The sequence below is a fragment of the Periplaneta americana genome, chromosome 3 (assembly GCF_040183065.1).
Source record: "Periplaneta americana isolate PAMFEO1 chromosome 3, P.americana_PAMFEO1_priV1, whole genome shotgun sequence".
In the NCBI taxonomy this organism is placed as follows: domain Eukaryota; kingdom Metazoa; phylum Arthropoda; class Insecta; order Blattodea; family Blattidae; genus Periplaneta; species Periplaneta americana.
This window is the reverse complement of record NC_091119.1, coordinates 130,245,999-130,265,397: the sequence shown is the minus strand read 5'-3', so window position 1 is coordinate 130,265,397 and position 19,399 is coordinate 130,245,999. Positions and strand designations below refer to the sequence as shown.

General features: G+C 37.5%; 1 protein-coding gene across 2 annotated transcripts in view; it reads right to left on the bottom strand.

The window, feature by feature from the left end:
- Positions 1–19,399, bottom strand: part of LOC138696523 (synaptotagmin-12-like) — a 405,788-nt gene that overhangs the window by 282,004 nt on the left and 104,385 nt on the right. For both annotated transcript variants that reach the window (XM_069821606.1, XM_069821607.1), the window contains exon 3: positions 147–607. In XM_069821606.1, the coding sequence (XP_069677707.1) occupies positions 147–607 (461 nt within the window). The remainder of the gene's footprint in view (positions 1–146; positions 608–19,399) is intronic.

Sequence of the window (19,399 nt, the reverse complement as noted above, 5' to 3'; positions counted from 1 at the left end):
GTTTCACATGTAGGCTTTCGAATGTCCGCATCTACCATTGCGGGGATTGAGAATGGGAGACTTGAGTAAGTGTGTGGAGAAGATTTCTGCGAAAAGGACTGAGACAAGCAAGGAAGAGGTGTGATTATTTTTGGGACGGAGCTCACCTGTCGTACTCGAGCCCGACACAGAGGTAGCCGGTGACGTTGGGCTCCTCCAAGTCGCCCAGCACCACAGATGTGTCGGAGCACACAGAGTCACAGGACATTGCGCGCTGCAGCGTGGGAGGCAGCTGCTCGCCCGACTCGGGGTCCTCCGCCGGCACGATGGCGGCGGTCACCGCGTCGCCTGTAGTCACGTCGGCCAGCAACGGCTCCGGCTCGGGAGCCCGTTGGGGCGGCGGCGGCGGAGGCGGCGCTGGCGCCGGCCGCATGGGTGCGGGAGCGGGCGCTGGCCGCAGGGGTTGTGGCGGTATCGCTGCGGGCAACGTGGCGCTGGGAGGCGGAGAACCGCCGTAGCCGCCCATCAAGCTGCTGGTAGTGATGGCCACTCGGAAGTCGCGGTCCACCGGATCGAAGCGCTTGAAGCTGCCCGTCGCGTCCAGGTGGATGTCAGAATCGGAGTGCACCTGCAGAGGAGGAACAAGCAGCTTTTAATTAACACCATATTCACCCACTTGCAGGGCTAAATTGTATCTGAGCCGTAGGTACGGTGCGATTACCACTCTGGTTAACGTGTTTGTTGGGTATCGTATGCCGACCGTCACCAGCTCTCCGGTTGAGCAGCAGTCGGCGAGATATCGGAATGTGTCTATGTTTCGTAAACAGTTTCCCGATACAAGGGTTCCAATACGTGCCTGATTCATAAACTAGTGAATAAATTTAAAGCCATAGGTATGTTCAGTGCTGAAAATAAATTTAAAATAACCAGTAGTGTTGAAGAGTGAAAAGTTCAGGCAATCATCTTAGAAAATTCTTAAGGAAACTCCTACATAAAACTGACGGTTTCTTATATTTCTGTTCGGAGAGTAACCAAAAGCTGTAATTTAAAACTTACAAAGTGATAAACGCAAAGTTTGAGTCTGAAAGACTCTGCCCCCAGAATAGCTTATTGCAATTGGTTACTTCATCAGTAAACAGTATTAGTATTAGTATTTATTTAACCTGGTAGAGATAAGGCCGTCAGGCCTTTTCTGCCCCTCTACCAGGGGATTACAACTATAATATGAAGAATAAAATTACAATTAATATTAAATTTACAATTACAATTACAATAAAAACTAAAGTACGACAATATTACCTGATTAGTGAAAGCAAGACATTTTATCATAGAAGTTAAGAACAAACAATATTTTTGTGTTTACTGAATTACAAATTAAACCTAGAATAACAAAATTCTATAGTGATGAAATTACCGGATATTGAAATATTTTGTGATATATTAAGAGAACTATTTACAAGAAACCATGTCTGAACGAGTCTCAATTACTGACCAAGTGCCTAGTAAGTTTGCATTTGAATTGAGTTTTATTTCAACAGTCCCTGATGCTAGCAGGTAACGAATTCCAGAGTCTTGGCAGGGTTATTGTGAAAGAGGCTGAGTATGAGGAGGTGCGATGCGATGGTATTGTTAGTATTTTTTCATGGCGAGAGCGTGTGTTCAGATTGTGGTGGGAAGAAAGGTAAGTGAAGGAAGAAGACAGGTACGAAGGAATAGAAGAGTTCAAAATTTCGAAGAGAAGGAGAAGTGAATGTAAATTTCTTTCCTTATCTAGTTTAAGCCAACCTATTGTTTCCAGGGATGGAGTAATATGATCATAATTACGAGCATTGCTTACAAAACGTACACACAAATTATGAGCACGTTGAAGTTTCGTTTTTTTTGTGCCGCTTCTTTGACTCAAGTGCTAGTGCTAGTCTTCTATTCAGGCGGCCCGGATTCAATCCCCGGTCTTGTCGTAATAGAATTTGTGGTGGACAAAACAGAGGTTGCAGAGAGGGTTTTTTCGGTGTACTCCCTTCCCTTTTCCCTCAATCATTTTATCAACACTCTCCAGCTGTGTTCAGACTTTTCTTCTGACGACTGATCGAATTTTTACTAAAGTATCAACGTGGTAAGTCATTTCTTTAAACCATACACACAAAGTGACTCAAATGTGTACATAAAGAACTCTACGCTTCATTTAAATTTTAGTATTTCCTTCATTTACACAAATGAAGCAACTTTTTAAAAAGTACATCAGGTGAGGTCTGTTAGTTGCAAGTACTGCTGCAGTTGCTCACGACAAAATCCTGCAACTTTTGACCAATGTTGCCAACTTCACATATAATCTTGTCCTTCAACTCTCGAGTATTACTGAGTCTATAGTATAAGCACAGTCTAATATATACAGTCGCGCAACTCATACGTATCAAATATGCCAACATTTGACAGCTGGCGCGACAGTAGCCCTCTAGCGACAGGCAAGTTAACAGTGTGCACACGACATATGATAACACATCAGAAAACGGGTTTTGCGTAATTTATTTTATATTTTTATGCTATACAGTAAGTGTATATGGTTCTTATTAATTTTACTTTAGAATCCTAGAAGAATTTCACACGCAGTTAATCTACAAGTTTCAGAAGCTGGGAATAAACGTAATTCTTTCTGCTCCTTACAACTGAATCATGGTCCTGATCACGTATCACGGTTTGAAATAATATAATTGTTTGTACGTGGACGGTTAATTCAATTCATTCCTAAATATATTTATGAACCATTGGAACTCTATATTTCCTGTGAGAAGAGTCAAAATTGTAGGGCATATCTCGTAGGGTACATCGCGTGGTGAACTTTCCTGACAAATTAACTATTTTCCATACCGCAAATTGGGGTAAACTCGGACGCTGAGGTAAACTTAAAAATAAAAAAGGGGAAGATTTAAACCTTAATTTGACAGACATTCATTTATGAAGTTCATTATTTTTTTCAATTTTTATTATTATTATTTTGAGTCGCTAATAGTGCTGATATTATGGTTTAAATTTTTATGGAAAGTTTACCGCATTTTACATCACATTTCCAGTTTTCACACATAAGCTTAATTTTAACTTACCCTACCTTTATAATACGTAATTTACATGCACTTAGGCCTACTGTTATTATGACGTAGGTGAGAACAAATGAACACACAATTTTGTTGAAAAAATTGTAACTTCAATTAACTCAGAAAATGTAGGCCTAATTTTATTTTCAGAGCAGAAGTGGTGTAAGTCAAAAATGAGTAATGAGGGTCAAAGTAAACATTCTGTAAAATACAGCGCAAAATAGCAGTTAATATTGAATTTATTTAAACTATTAGTAGTCAATGGATAGCACGAAGGATATATTAATTGCTACTTTGCGCTGTATTTTACAGAATTTTTACTTTAAACCTCATTACCTAATTTTGACTTACACCACTTCTGCTCTGAACGGCTCAAATAATCACTGGTAATGTAAAATCAACACCAATAACAGTTATGCAAATTATTACAAAAAAGATTGCTTTTTATATTAAATTTAAAAAGGCTCTTTTATTTCTTGAGAACTTAATACGTCTGCCACATGAATCTACACCAACACATCAGAAATTTATCGACACAGTCTGGATTTATTCAAGAAGTGAATATTTTGCAAAAGGATTATAATACGCCATGAATTCTTGAAAAATTAACACCATAATCCCTACATGAATGCAATACAACATTCAACTTTTGAAAAATATAAAGAAAAAAACACGAATACAAAAATTATGGAATTACTTGCATTAAAAACTGTAGATACATTATCCAAAATCGGAATGGTTACACATTTACACATGATCTCTGCAAAACAATAATATACTGTAACAGGTATTTACTCTGTTTTTATTTAAACTCTCCTTCCTGACATACAAATAGGTAACTGATAACTAATAAATGTTTTATAGAACACAATACGTAGGCTACCTACAGCGTGGATTATAAGTTATGACTGAGTTATGTTTTTCTCTTGGTCTTTGGGGAATCTGAAGAACGACAAATTCGGAGATTTAAACTTGTTGTTACTGCAATTTTCGTCATTGCACACATTGCCTTTATTCCGACGCATGATTAAAACGTTATTATATTTCGCATACCTTTAAAGCACGTGCTGGCTGTATCAACCCTATGACCAGTGCCTTGCCTGCCGCTTGAGCGCTAGTGTCGTGAAATGTTGGCAAAAAAAGTGTTGAAGTTGCGCGACTGTATATATTAGACTGTGGTATAAGAGAATAGGCTACTTGTTCTTTCAAATATTCCCGTAAGAAAACATCAGGAACTGTCAAACCGAGTGCACGCGAAGAACACGCAATGTCGGGAGTTAATGTACCCAAGGGAGCTAAATCGACATAATGAGATGAGCTGCATGGGCAGTTACTCCATCTTGTTGAAACCACAGATTTCCAGGTCATTCTGTAGCTTTTGAAATAAGGGTACGAAGAAATTCTCCACCATTTATGAATATCGTTCTGTATTCATTGCTTCACTATCAGAAGTTAAAAAAAAGTAAGGTCCAACGATATCGAATGCTGCAATTCCATAGACAATAACCTTCTTGCTGTGTAATCATTTTTCGTGGATCTCTTGTGGATTTACAACTGACCAGTATCTCTGATTCAGTTGGTTAATAAAATCTCACAGACTAAAAATAGGCTTAATCACCCATTAAAAGGTTTTTAAAGTCTGGATCATTCTGTCTCATAACTAGAGTCCTGCGTTTGGTACCTAAAGCCTCAAGCAACCCGCAGCAGTGTACGCAGGCTACATATAGAGTAGGCCTATAGCTCGACGGCATCCAACGCTACTTAGTTCAGTTCTGCTGTTCAGTGAACATATGAAAACAAAACAAAGCTAGGCGGTTGGGAAATGAGTGCTACAATAATTTGGTAGCGAGCACATCATTAGGAAAGAATAAAATGTATTTTATCAGAAAGAAGGAAAAATTTTCCGTTTGAAACACTTAAAATGTTCACACTCTACATTGTGTAGAGCAGTGGTCGTCAGCACTCGCTGAAATGTGCAAAGGGTAAGCGGAGCCGTCCCGTGTGCACCGTCGTGCAGCAGGAAAGAGGTAGAGAGCATACCTGCTAGCAGCTACAAGTGCACAATGGTGCACTGTCTTCTCCGCGGGTAAGAGACGCTAGCCCCAGGATGCCCTGTGCGGACGACCGCTGGTGTAGAGTCTCGTAAAGCACGCACTCATAATGTGTTTCATTTTTTTCTTTGTGCTACATTCATATTTTTTTATTTGTTAATTCCAAACTTTAATTAGTCTAGATGTAAAGTATCTAGATGCGTTTTACTTATTGTAAAAATCAGGAGTAGACAAATTCCGGACGCCAGGTAGATATTGCGACTAAAAGTTTTATGTCTCGCCTGAATTGTTTATTGAGTTCAACATTTTTTAAGACTTTGATTTCTTTTATGTCACTACGACTAATACATAATGTTAACAAAAGCGGTTGTAGGAAGTAATTCGAATGTGCTTCTTAAATTAATATTGTTACATTTGTTGCGCAAGTTAAGATAGGCCTACTGTTCTACATACGCAGCGTCAGAGCGTCTCTGAGAGCGTGTGGTTGCATTGCATAAATATTTAATATTGTTTAATATATCTTAGTAAATGTATCTTTATCTTAACTCGAATGGTTTTCTTATTGCATGTATGGACAAGATATGGTGGCTTCTGAAAATAAAGTGGCTGGTTCTTGAAATTTTTATAGTTTTGTCTATTTCTGGTAAAAATTATTTTTATTGCATATAAGCTGCCTTTAAATAAGTACTTTGTTATTGTTGTTATTAAATTCAAGTGTTATTTTGTACATGAATACTATTTATGTTGATCACCGTCTTAAACACACAGGTACACGAATAAACGATGTAAACACATAGGACAGAAGCTTGCGGGGGACTAGCAGCGTGAACTGTTGACTCGCAACTTGCTCTCCGTATCAAGGTAGGATCCCAGTCATAACTCTTAATGTTCTATTTGAAACTATATCCAATGCCATAAAACAATTGTCGCTCCCTTCACCATTTTCCCGATGGCTTTCATTAATGAGTAATTCAAAATTAAACTAGTTCTCTTTAATTTCCCAAGCTTGTATAATCAGAAGGTAATACTTAGGTAAACAAAACTTGTCTGTGTATTTCTACTTCTATAACATTCTAATTTTTTTAATATGTAATATTACACCTTTATCATTTCAACACCTCTGAATAGCTAATGTAATTGAGAGATCTTACTGTTAAAAACGTGCACTCCCGTATTATTTCTTACTTACTTACTTACTTACTTACTTACTTACTTACAAATGGCTTTTAAGGAACCCGCAGGTTTACTGCCGCCCTCACATAAATCCGCCATCGGTCTGTGTCCTGTGCAAGATTAATCCAGTCTCTATCATCATAACCCACCTCCCTCAAATCCATTTTAATATTATCCTGCCATCTGCATCCCATCCCTTATTATTTCTACTAATACTAATGCAGGAATCTTATAATTTGCTGAAGTTCTGTAACTGCTAGCCGTCTCCTTGTGTGTAAGTTTAAAGAAATACCTGAACACAAGAAAATAATTTTATTAAGAAAATAAAATGAGTACCGCCATTTCCCATAACTATGGTCCTGAAACACAACTATGATCCGCGATACAACTATTCAAAGAACATTGTAGACGTAACATAGACCGTTCGTAGACAGCTGCAGTGACTTGACTTCAAACTACAGTACAGCAAAAATATAGATAAACGAGGTACTACGTTATGGAGTACAAAATTTGAATGGACCGTAGTTGTGTTCCAGAACCATAGTTATGGAAAATGGCGGAATGCTAATTATACGTTTTTCTCGTTTCACAACAATTCAGTTACTTTATCATGTTGCGAATGATATCGACATTTTTATTATTGAGTGCTTATTCAAAAGACATCCTACTAAATTAAATCATTTACCGTGCACCAAGATAAGAAGATGCAGTTTCATTTTGTGGATTGCGCCAAACGGCTTTCTTTATAATCCCAAAAGTAATACATATGTCTTACTAATAATGTCTACCCAGTAAGTAAGTGTAGTCAATTAATTTTGCCCAAATTCACATAAAATATACATTCGTATATTATAACCATTTATAATATTAGATATACATTTAGGCCTACTATAAGGGTGATAAACGTCAAAGTATAATAGTGGTTCCTGACGAGCTTTTAAATTAGATAGTCTCAAAAGTTTTTTTTTCCCCTTTAACTTTGTTTCGGGCAATTTATACGAATCAGTTCGTCACTGTTTAGATACGGTCCAATTGGTAGAGATGGCATCAGATTATGGCCTTGAAAATTTCAAGGCTTACTGGCAATTCTCTTGCTGGCTGCTCTTCCAGTTTGGTGGCTATAGCCTCATTATTTAGGATACAGGTGGTCTTCCTGAACGAGATTTATCTTTAAGGCAGCCGTGGCGAAAATGTGACTCACGACCACATTGTGGCTCGCAATGATAGCTGTACAATTCTCTTGCTTCCCGCCTCCCCCAACCCCCACCCTCTAACTCACTGGAGTCAAACTCCGTTCCATTTGTATTTGTCGAAGACCTGCGAGTGGCGTATCGTCGCATTGTCTCTCTCGAAACCATGTACTTCTACAAAAACGAAAGTTTCAAGTAGGATGGGCGGAGGCATTTTTTTGCTGCCAATATGGTGGGAATATTAAATTATGATTTGTTCACAAGTATTACGAGGAAAACAGTTGTATAACATAAAACGGCATTATACATGTTACCCATGAAACATTAAAAGGTTAAGTGTTATTATTATTATTATTATTATTATTATTATTATTATTATTGTTATTATTATCATATCATCATCATCATCATCATCATCATCTCTGTACGTCGATCCTTTTTCAGCAGATGTGCGAATAATGCTGTTAGCTCTTCAATTTATACTCACAGATTTACAATGTGATGTTAAACGAAAGCTAGATGTAAGGACTAGAAAAATGTTGAACTTTTAAAATCTTTGCCAAAAAATAAATATCCGAAGCTTCGTTCTTTCGCTTGTTGAAGCCATGTTCGCTATAACTTACGTTTGTGAAAAATTATTTTTAACAATGAAAATAGTAAAAACCAAATTTAGATCACGACTGATAGACAAATACCTTCGTGATCAACTACGACTGGCAGTAAGTGACATAATTCCTGGTTTTGAAACTCTATTGCAGAGACATTCTGAAGACAGGTAATTTTAGGTTGTAAGAATGTGCCCTATGTTTTCTTGTTCATTTTTTTTCTTCGTTACACGTACTAAACATTAGTTCGTAACCTTGTATTGTACAAAATTATATTTAAGTGCTTGACGTAAGGAAAATAAAAATCCGTTAATAAGTCAGACAGTTGCGTCACTTCCCCTTCGGGTGTCCGCCTTCCTCCATAGGTGCTATGCAGGTTGCAGGTTACACAGTGACCCGACGCATGATCACATTTTCGCCACGGCTGCTTTAAGGCTTAGGTGTTCCTTCATCGTGGAACTGCTTAAACCAGTTTGATGCCGTCCTATTACTGACCACCCCTTCACTTATCTCCTGCTGAGTTTGTACTCATACCTTTTTTCCAATAATAAACGCAGAAGCATTCAAATTCCGATTGTGTCACCGCTCTTTTACATTTTCAATGAGAAGCTGAAGATAATAGTCATTATAAAGCGTTAATATAGGCCTATATGCAGTTAATTATTCTTGAAATGTATTTCAAAACAATAACAACAACAGATATTTAAAAAATCTGTTATCTAGTAACTTAAAGATAAATTGGTAAAACATTTTTAGGAAAAGACTTTTTACATTTATAATACTGCTATGAACTCAGGAAATCCTAACTTGGGAAATTCAATAATGATTCGTAGAAGCGAAGCATGTTACTTCTTTATACATAAAAACGAGGCTAGTATTCGTTCAGAAAACATTCGTTACGACATTCATCGAAGAAGTGTTATTGCTTCATTGTGTTTTGTCATACCGAAAGACGTATTAATAATTAAACTCATTTAAGTAGAAACAAAAACAGAAGCTCAAGAAACTAAACTCCTTATACACAGTGTCAATACGAAATTATTAGTAACGGGATAATTACAAATCGTGTTAGATTACGTCATAGTGAATCCCAAGATGACCTTTTCTATATTCCATCTCGGCTCACACTTGCAATCTCACAGCTCTGAACAGTATGTGTCTTTTTTTTCCAGGGTCAGCTATGCTGTCATTCAAACTTTTGTAAGACCATCCTTCTGTATAAATTCAACCGTAATAAGGTGTCTGACTTTGCTATGGCTGCGCGATTTAGATCATAAAATAGCCTATCACGCAGACGGTTCGGGTTCGAGTCTCATTGAGTCCTGCAATTTTTTATTGAAAAATCTGCACTTACAAGGTCGTAGTTGGGGGTTTTTCTCGAGGTGCTTCCGCTTCTCCAATAGAAATTTCAACATAATTCCTCGTCATTTCTCCATGTCACCTCTATTTCTCCGATCAGCCGTCAGAGAGAAGGAGAAGGATGGTCTAGTGGACACATACAATTGCCTGCATGCATCCTGGATGTACAGCATTTCTTAGCGCGATAGGCCAGTTTGGGAGAGAATGCTTCTAGCTTGGAGATCAGCGTAATAATGCCACTGCAGGCAGGCAGGCATCTACGAAAGAGCAATAGATCAAAGAATTTACATCTAGAGCCCGCTAATACTTTAAGATGACTTACTTTTCACTACCTGCTCAGTCGTCTGGACGAAGGAAAACTTAGACTAAAATCGCAACGTCAGGTTGAAATAATACTGTATATAATTAATTTATATTAAGAAAATAAATGTTTTCTTAACCCTTAAATTCGCAAAGTATCCTATAGGATACAACAGGTTAATAGGCTATGTGCAATCATTTTAATAGAACAATAGAAAAAATTTGGTAGGAAAATTAACATTTCACAATACTATAATGTTTTTTTTTTATTCAATGCAGTGGCACCTGACTAGAGTCATTGGCCGTACAATGACGATAAAAAACTAAAAGGAAAGAAAACGAAATAAGTGAACAATGTCCAAGGAAACTATGAAGGAGTGGATGTCAGCACTGCTGCATTCTGTCTCTGGCCTCCCAGTACCTATCCACAAAGCCGACAGATGAAAGAGCTGAACAAGTCTTAATGTGGTTTGAGTCCATGGTGTCGGAACATCCACAGAGCATGCAGTGGGGACTGGATAATACACCCAGGCAGTGGAGGTGATTAGCCAGACAGTCATGACCGACTGCGGCGCGGAACGTCGTAACAGCTTCTCTTCTGGGCCATTCGGGGAGAGTGGAGTTTAGTGCGTCCTTGCAGTGTTTATCTTTAATTTGGTCCTCCAAACTTTTATGGAAACGTTGTCTCACTCGACTGCTTATATTTGTAGATGCTCTATGAAATGGCAGCATGTTAGAATATGAAAGGGGGATAGTTGTTCCTTTTTTTGCTAGAAAGTCTGCTGCTTCATTCCCGGCAATACCGCAGTGAGAAGGTATCCATTGCAGATGTACAATTTTATTTAGTTTCTTGATGTCTTCTCTGCATTGTTGAATGTCATCAGTAGCTGGTTGTAGTAAGTAGTTTCCAATTGCAGATATCGCTGCTTTTGAGTCACTGAGGAGGACAATGTTTGGAAATGGGAAGGACGTGCACAATAGTTGTTTCACAGCAGTACATATGGCTCTTACTTCTCCATCAAAAGGTGTATGGTTGTGAGATAGGTAGAGAACAGTTGGCAAAGAGTTCCGGCTCCAGTGGGCCCGTGTTTTTCTATTTGGGAGCCGTCAGTGTGCACATGCAGCCATTTGTCTTGTGGGTAGCGGATTTGTAATGTTTCTAAGGCAGACAGACGGAGTACTTCACTACAGTCGTCCTGTTTATTTTCTATTGCAATAAGATCTAGTGCATAGTTAATATGTTATAACGCAAGTGGGTTGGTTGGTAGTATCATTTGCTGGGGTTTCCAGGATAGATACAGATTATGCCTTTCAGTGATTACTTTTTCCAGGAAACCCTCTTGGGTTTTTAATCTGCGGTTGGTGTGTGAGGAGCAAGGGGAGTATTCAATATCAGACAAGCCAGTGAGTTTTTCATGAAGTTTTAACGCTGATTGTCTTATTTCTGATTTGATGTCCATGTCATTGGTATGGAGCAATAGTGAGTTTATTGGTGTTGATTTTACAGCACCAGTAATCAGTCTCATGGCTTGATTTTGGACACAGTCTAGCTTACTGATTGTCTGATCAGATGCAGTTATAAGGGCACCACAGCAATATATCAGATTGGTTTCACATATATCTTATAAGTACAGTTTAGCGTAGATGTAGCACATCCCCATTTGGTTCCAGCAAGCCGCTTTAGTAAGGATAATCTACCACTGGTTCTTGAAGCTATCTCGGAGCAATGATCTTTCAATGTGAGCTTATTATCAAGAGTGACGCCCAGATACTTGAATGTATGGACATTGTCCAGTTATATATTGTTGTAGATTATGGCCGGTGTTAACTGATTGTGACATAGGGAAAAAGTTTGACATTTTGTTTTCTCGACATTGCGATAGTTGTTTTCTTTACAGTCCGACACGATTTAATAAACTAGTGTGAGAAATGAAGTCTTGCCAATTTAAGGATTAGAGAGATACATTTTAAACGTAATTCTGTAGTGTTCGGGTAAAGGGGGATAAGTCACTTTTTTGTGCAGATGGATTTTTGTTCCCCAGATGAACACACAAGTTAAATTATACAAATGGGTGTGCAAAAATCAAGGAATACTAGTAGTTGATAGAATCATCAATGGCCAAAATATAAATGGTAATGTAATATTTGGATTGAATCCTTAAGAATATTCAACAAAAGTTTTTGAATCTCAAAAAATTGGAAACCGAGTGCTTTTAAAATATTGAAATGGAAATTTTGAAGGCCTCTCTTCAAATTCTACACTATCATCTATATGTTAACACGTAAATTTTTGTTTTAATGTACAAATCGAATCATTATTTTGCTGGTCTCATTCCTCTTTATCTTTTATGTTTGTTAATTCCGGATCCCAGTGGTCAACCTCACTTGAGGACGGATGATTTGAAATAAATCGTAGTAGTAGCCTATACCAAATACCTTATAATAATAATAATAATAATAATAATAATAATAATAATAATAATAATAATAATAATAATAATAATAATAATACCGGACACCCGTATACTAGCAGCATTGACGTGAGTGCGAAATATCGCGGACCTGATATCTAGCGGAGCGGCGTGGAATTACGTCCACAAATACAAATATTAACATAGCGGGAATCGGTCTATTGTTTAAAACGTGCAGTACTAATGTGGAATAATATACGAGACACTTAAATATTGAATAGTATTTCATGTAATATTATTTTATATCAAAACTGCATATTATGAGAAATATTGCTTTATAGGCCTACGCATTGCTGACAACTGCAAAGATAAAATTTGTAGTAGTCTGATGCTTGTAATAATTAGTGAAGGCATTTGGACAACAATAAAACTCAATTTGATAAAACCTTAAAATTTCCAATACTTCTATTCATTTATTAGGCCTAAATAGAAAGCTAACTTTTATTGTTCTATCAACACAGAGACAAAGGCATTAGGCCTAATAAAGAATTTTGTTGACTCACGTTTTATGATCTCTCGGAAATCGAAAGTACGATTTGGAGCAATTTGTAATGCTGTAATTGTAGCAATTAACCTGATAGTTTGACACAGCACTAATTAATAAAACTATTAAGTAGCTCAGCAACAATATACATTGCAGTTGATTACAGCTTGTTTCGCGAGTATCGCCACACCGGCCGCCTAGATAGCAGCACCAGCGTTGTTCGCGCGCAGAACTGCTAGCTGCCCGGTATTATTATAGTAAGGTATTTGTTTATACTGTATTCCCATTGCAAGTCATCTCAACTAAATACGTATTTATTTTTTTAATAAAAACTATTATATACTGTGAACATTATTTTCGGATAAGTTGACTAACAAATAGCCTAATAAAAGTGAACAAAATCTAAACAATAAATTTATGAAAAGTCGTTTTATACAGATAGACGTACAGATGACATGTCTGAAACACTTTTTCGGTATCAGGTATGCTGAAAACTTATGTTTCGTGTTGAAATTTATTTTTGGAATATTGCAATAATTTCTCTTTACATCTTCCATAACGAGAAAGTAAAAAGTAGCAGTTCCGCAACTGTTTAATCACACGGGTGTTTATGAACCGTAACAAGTATTATTTTAGACATGTCTGCCTGTCTATTCAATTGTATCATATAAAAACATGTACACAAGAAACTTCGCTACTAGGCTAGCAGGTGTTCAAACATAAAACCCGTATTGTTCACACAACACAGCGGATGGTTTGTACTGTTTCTGGCACGTTTTTCTGTCCATCAAACTATACAATTTCGTTAGTCCTATAATCCATAAAGAAGTTACAGGCCTACTCCATTTTTCCCTCTTTTATAATACGATAATGGAGAAGCGTGTACATGTGTGTGTGTGTGTGTGCAAATACTACAAAACGCTTAATTGTGTAGAGTGGAGTTAACATTGTACTAATGTAATGAGTTCTTCTCTGTGTTTATCTTAAGAAATATATTGCTTTCATAACCCTGCGAAGTAGAAAGCGTGAATGAGAGTGTGGATATGGTCGTGCAGGTGATTGCAGTGTATGAGTGGCTGAATATAATGACTGTGTGTGTGATTATTGTGAGTAGATAAATTTATTGGTGGACAGGTAAATGAGTGTAGAGGATGAGTGTGTAAATTTATATATCATTTAATTGATATAATGTAACCAATGATCAGGATGATACAGTGAATTGGTAAGTCAACGTAGTGAATTTATATGTATAGGTTAAAGAAAGAATGTGTAGATGAAGTCATTGGTTGGTTTAGATGTTGAGCTTGGGGTGTATATAACTAATGGAAGGGTGAAGGTATTCAGTGGACTATACAGGGTATTTAAAAATACACAGCAAAATTTCAAGGTTGATATCCACACATGTACTACTAATTACTGACTTTTAAGGAACCCGGAGGTTCATTGCCGCCCTCACATAAGCCCGCCATTGGTCCCTATCCTGAGCAAGATTAATCCATTCTCTATCATCATATCCCACCTCCCTCAAATTCATTTTAATATTATCTTCCCATCTACGTCTCGACCTCCCTAAAGGTCTTTTTCCCTCCGGCCTCCCAACTAACACTCTATATACATTTCTGGATTCGCCCATACGTGCTACATGCCCTGCCCATCTCAAACGTCTGGATTTAATGTTCCTAATTATGTCAGGTGAAGAATACAATGCGTGCAGTTCTTTGTTGTGTAACTTTCTCCAGTCTCCTGTAACTTCATCCCTCTTAGTCCCAAATATTTTCCTAAGTACCTAATTCTCAAACACCCTTAACCTATGTTCCTCTCTCAAAGTGAGAGTCAAAGTTTCACAACCATAAAGAACAACCGGTAATATAACTGTTTTATAAATTCTTTCAGATTTTTTGACAGCAGACTGGATAATAAAAGCTTCTCAACCGAATAATAACAGGTATTTCCCATATTTATTTTGTGTTTTTTCCTCCCGAGTATCATTTATATTTGTTACTGTTGCTCCAAGAAATTTGAACTTCTCCACCTCTTCAAAAGATAAATTTCCCATTTTTATATTTCCATTTCGTACAATATTCTCGTCACGAGACATAATTATATACTTTGTCTTTTCGGGATTTACTTCCAAACCTATTTCTTTACTTGCTTCCAGTAAAATTCTCGTGTTTTCCCTAATCGTTTGTGGATTTTCTCCTAACATATTCACGTCATCCTCATAGACAAGAAACTGAAGTAACCCGTTCAATTCCAAACCCTCTCTGTTATCCTGGACTTTCCTAATGACATACTCTAGAGCATAGTTAAAAAGTAAAGGTGATAGTGCATCTCCTTGCTTTAGCCCACAGTGAATTGGAAACGCATCTGACAGAAACTGACCTATACGAACTCTGCTGTAAGTTTCACTGAGACACATTTTAATTAATCGAACTAGTTTCTTCGGAATACGAAATTCAATAAGAATAGATATCCACACATGTAGACAATAAAAAATGTTATATAAACATGGGTTCGGAAATTGATAATTGTTGAAATATCGGATATTGAAGTATGATAGTGCTGCAAATTAATGGTACAAAATTAACCTAGTACAGTACATGCAGCTAGTCATGGCGGATAAAGATCAGTGTTGAACGGAATCTGTTATAGGCATCCAACAAGGAAAACTCAGTGCCCAGAAACCGGCAGGCGTGACTGTCTCTCGCAGATGACGTATGCTCCCGTTTCCAGCATGCTCTCAAGCCTACTGCAGGGGAGTAAGAGGGATATAGCATGCGCGCCGCGAGGAGTCCGAGCTGAGTTTTGTTTGTAGGAGACCTATAGCACTCGTAGATGGATTCTAGTAGTAGTTTTACTACTAAATTCGTAGACATGGACTCACCATTATTGTGCTGTGATCAAAATTCTGTTAAATGCTGCTGTCGTAAGGTGGGTGAGTAAATGTTTTTAAATGATTCTGCACATGTACGTAGAGTTTCTGAGCTGCTGCTGAAGTTCTACTTTGAGTGCTGATTCTTCTGTATGTAAACATAAGATCTTGATTGTCATATCTCGACAATTATCAATTTCCGTACTCATGTTTATATTACATTTATTTTGTCCTCTGCATGTGGAATCCAATTCCGAAATTTTTCCGTGTATTTTTAAACACCCTGTATAGGGAAAGGATGGTTATATATTGTGCATGGATAGACGTAATTAATGATTTGGTGAATACAGGGAATAGATAGATGAATGGTTGTGTGGATGTAGTGAATGGATAAGTGGATGTAACATGAATAAGTGAATATAGAACATGGATGGGTGGATGTAGTACATGGATGGGTGGATGGGTGGTTGTAGTAAATGGCTAGGTAGATGTAATGAATGGATGTGTGAATATAGCGATTGGAACTAGCGAACGGATCGATGGATGTAGTGAATAGATAGGTGAATGTAGTGAATGATTGTTTGGATATAGTGAACGAATAAGTAAATGTAATCAATAGATAGGTGGAGTCCACACCTGTCAGCGCGTCTGGCTGCGAAACCAGGTGGCCCGGGTTCGATTCCCGGTCGGGGCAAGTTACCTGGTTGAGGTTTTTTCCGGGGTTTTCCCTCAACCCAATATGAGCAAATGCTGGGTAACTTTCGGTGCTGGACCCTGGACTCATTTCTCATTTCAGATGCTAAATAACCTAAGCTGTTGATAAAGCGTCGTAAAATAACCTATTAAAATAAAAATAAATTGATAGGTTGATGTTGTGAATGGATATGTGCATATAGTGAATGAATAGGTGGATGTAGTGTATGGAAGATAAATGCAGTAAATGGTTAGGTGGAAGCAGTGAATAAATGGCCTGTTACTCTTCGTGCAGTAATGCCACACCACATATCCACATTCTGATCGTGCACTAAATTAGGATGTTCACTGTTCCATTGGAGTGGACATAATTGCTTAAATGGAACCAAGCTTTCTTTGCCATTATTAATTGAGATGGCTTAGCAGTACCGTTATGAACAGACTGCAACATTTACTCAGAAAAATTCACGCAAGTGGCTGGATCCCCTTGCTACAGTCGATTAACCACTGTCACTCTATAAGGGTAAAATTGTAGCATTTCCAGTTCTCTCAATGCTGATCTTTGTGACATGTAGCATTCTTGTGCTAATTAGCGTGAAGATTTGCTAGGAATTAACTGCATTCTTGTATGAATGTCTATAAAGTTTCCTCGATGTAATTCTAGCATCCAGAAAGGTGAACATCATTTTCAACATATGCTTTGATGAAGTAAGATCAACAAAACTTTTTCTTATTATTTCTTATCGGCACATTATTTGTACGGGTATATAGGCCTCGGTCACCGCCGAGAGGTTGAATCTCCCCACTAAACACGCGCGCTACGACCGCTTACAATGCCGGGAAGTTGTATATGCCGTGTAGTGTATAATGAATGGAGAGATGAATATAGTGAATGGATAAGAAAGAGCATATGAAAGATTGACGCTGGGTTGCAAGAAAACAGACCTATAAATAATGTATTCCTCCATTAGTTAGTGGAACTTTAAAGTTAGTGGATTGTCGGGTTTCAGAACAGGAATTTAACGTGCCGCTAGTTACTGGATCATTAACCAAACATCTTTGGATTTCACGTGGCTAACGAGAACGACAGGCTGTGGCACGATTGGGAGTCACGTGGTTATCATGATCTAGTCATGGCCATCTTGACAGTCGACTAATATAAATACTGTTTAAAGTTCTAAAAAACAAAGGAATTGCTATATTAAACTCATGTTAAACGTGCATTTATATATAAACTTATTCAATGTTGGCCATGTTATGACTATGAATGTGACGTCGCCCCATAGCCTGTCTTGCTCGTTAGCCACGTGGTTTTCACAAGTGACGCAATAGGAAGTGAATGAATAAAAAGTGAACATCGTCTGCTAGACTGATATAAGAAATTGTTTTTATTGTTGTCAAAATTTGCAATGAATATAGACTTAATACGGACCAGAAAGAAAGCACGAACAGAAGTTTCAGTGAGAAAGATAAATATCCCTATTTGTTATTAGAAATAGCGCACAAGTGCATTGATTTTGTAGAAAACAAAAAGACAGACTACAGAACACATAACCTCGTCGTCAGATGATGAACTAGAGTCTGTAATAAAGAAATAAATAATAACTTCGCTATTCGATGAATGAATGAATGAATGAATGAATGAATGAATGAATGAATGAATGAATGAATGAATGAATGAATAAGTAAACAAAAAATAAGCAACTTAATCAAATTACCGTATATCAGTGGCTAAGAAGAGATACCTCTCTCTACAAAAGTGTCATTTAGTATAACTACACTATAATTATTTAGATTAACTTCATTATTATTATTGTGTTCACAAAATTGGACAGTGTACTAATATTTTGTTCTCGAAACTTGCAAAGCAGAAACATACATAAGAAATTGTCTATTTTGAGAAAGTAATTTCTAAAACAGATTTTTTTTATTTACCTCAAAATGTACAGATACGAGGTATCATCTTCTTAGCCATCGTTATGCAATATTATTTTAATATCGTGTATATAGGCCTATTATACAAAATATCGCATGCCTGAATCTCATACAGGCAACATTATGATGAATCAAATTATATAAACTACTCGCCAGTACACAAAATGTACGTAAGATGGCTGTCTAACGGAGAAATAAATATTATTATAGGAGGAAAATCAGATCTCTAAGTTACTGAAATCCTTTAACGGATCAATAACACTAAAGATGTTCTTCCATCCCGTCTTTCGAACTTAGTGGTCCGTTAGCAGCTAACGGAGGAATAAATGCGTTCTTGCAACCCACCATCAGTGTAGCGAATAAGTGAGTGTAGTGAGAAAATGTATAGAATAAAATATACAGGATGCAAACTATATAAACTGCCAAAATTATACAGACCGTACATCTCGATCTACTAAACATGATGTGTAATGAAATTTTGTTTATTCTTTTAATACATTTATTGAAAATTATTGCAATTATTATGTATGACACAACTACTAACATATGATAATTTTAGTTCCTAAAATATCATGTTTATAGGATTGATAGTAGTCTTTTTTATTAGGTTATTTTACGACGTTGTATCAACATCCAGGTTATTTACCGTCTGAATGATATGAAGGTGATAATGTCTGTGAAATGAGTCCGGGGTCCAGCACCGAAAGTTACCCAGCATTTGCTCGTATTGGGTTGAGGGAAAACCCCGGAAAAAACCTCAACCAGGTAACTTGTCCCGACCGGGATTCGAACCCGGGCCACCTGGTTTCGCAGCCAGACGCGCTGACGATAGTAGTCTACTCGTAATATTTACTATTCGAGTAAATGTGAACGTCATTGCCAATGACCTTCCATCCAACACGCTAACACCACCACAATAGAGAGACAACAGAGCACCCTAACTTGTAAATAAGGATATCACCACAGTTGCAATGTATGTGTCCACCCACACCTGTGGAGTAAAGGTTAGCGTGTCTGGCCGCGAAACCAGGTGGACTGGGTTCGATTCCCGGTCGGGGCAAGTTACCTGGTTGAAGTTTTTCCCGGGTTTTCCCTCAACCAATATGAGCAAATGCTGGGTAACTTAAGGTGCTGTACCCCAGACTCATTTCACCGGCAATATCACTTTCATCTCATTCAGACGCTAAATAACCTAAGA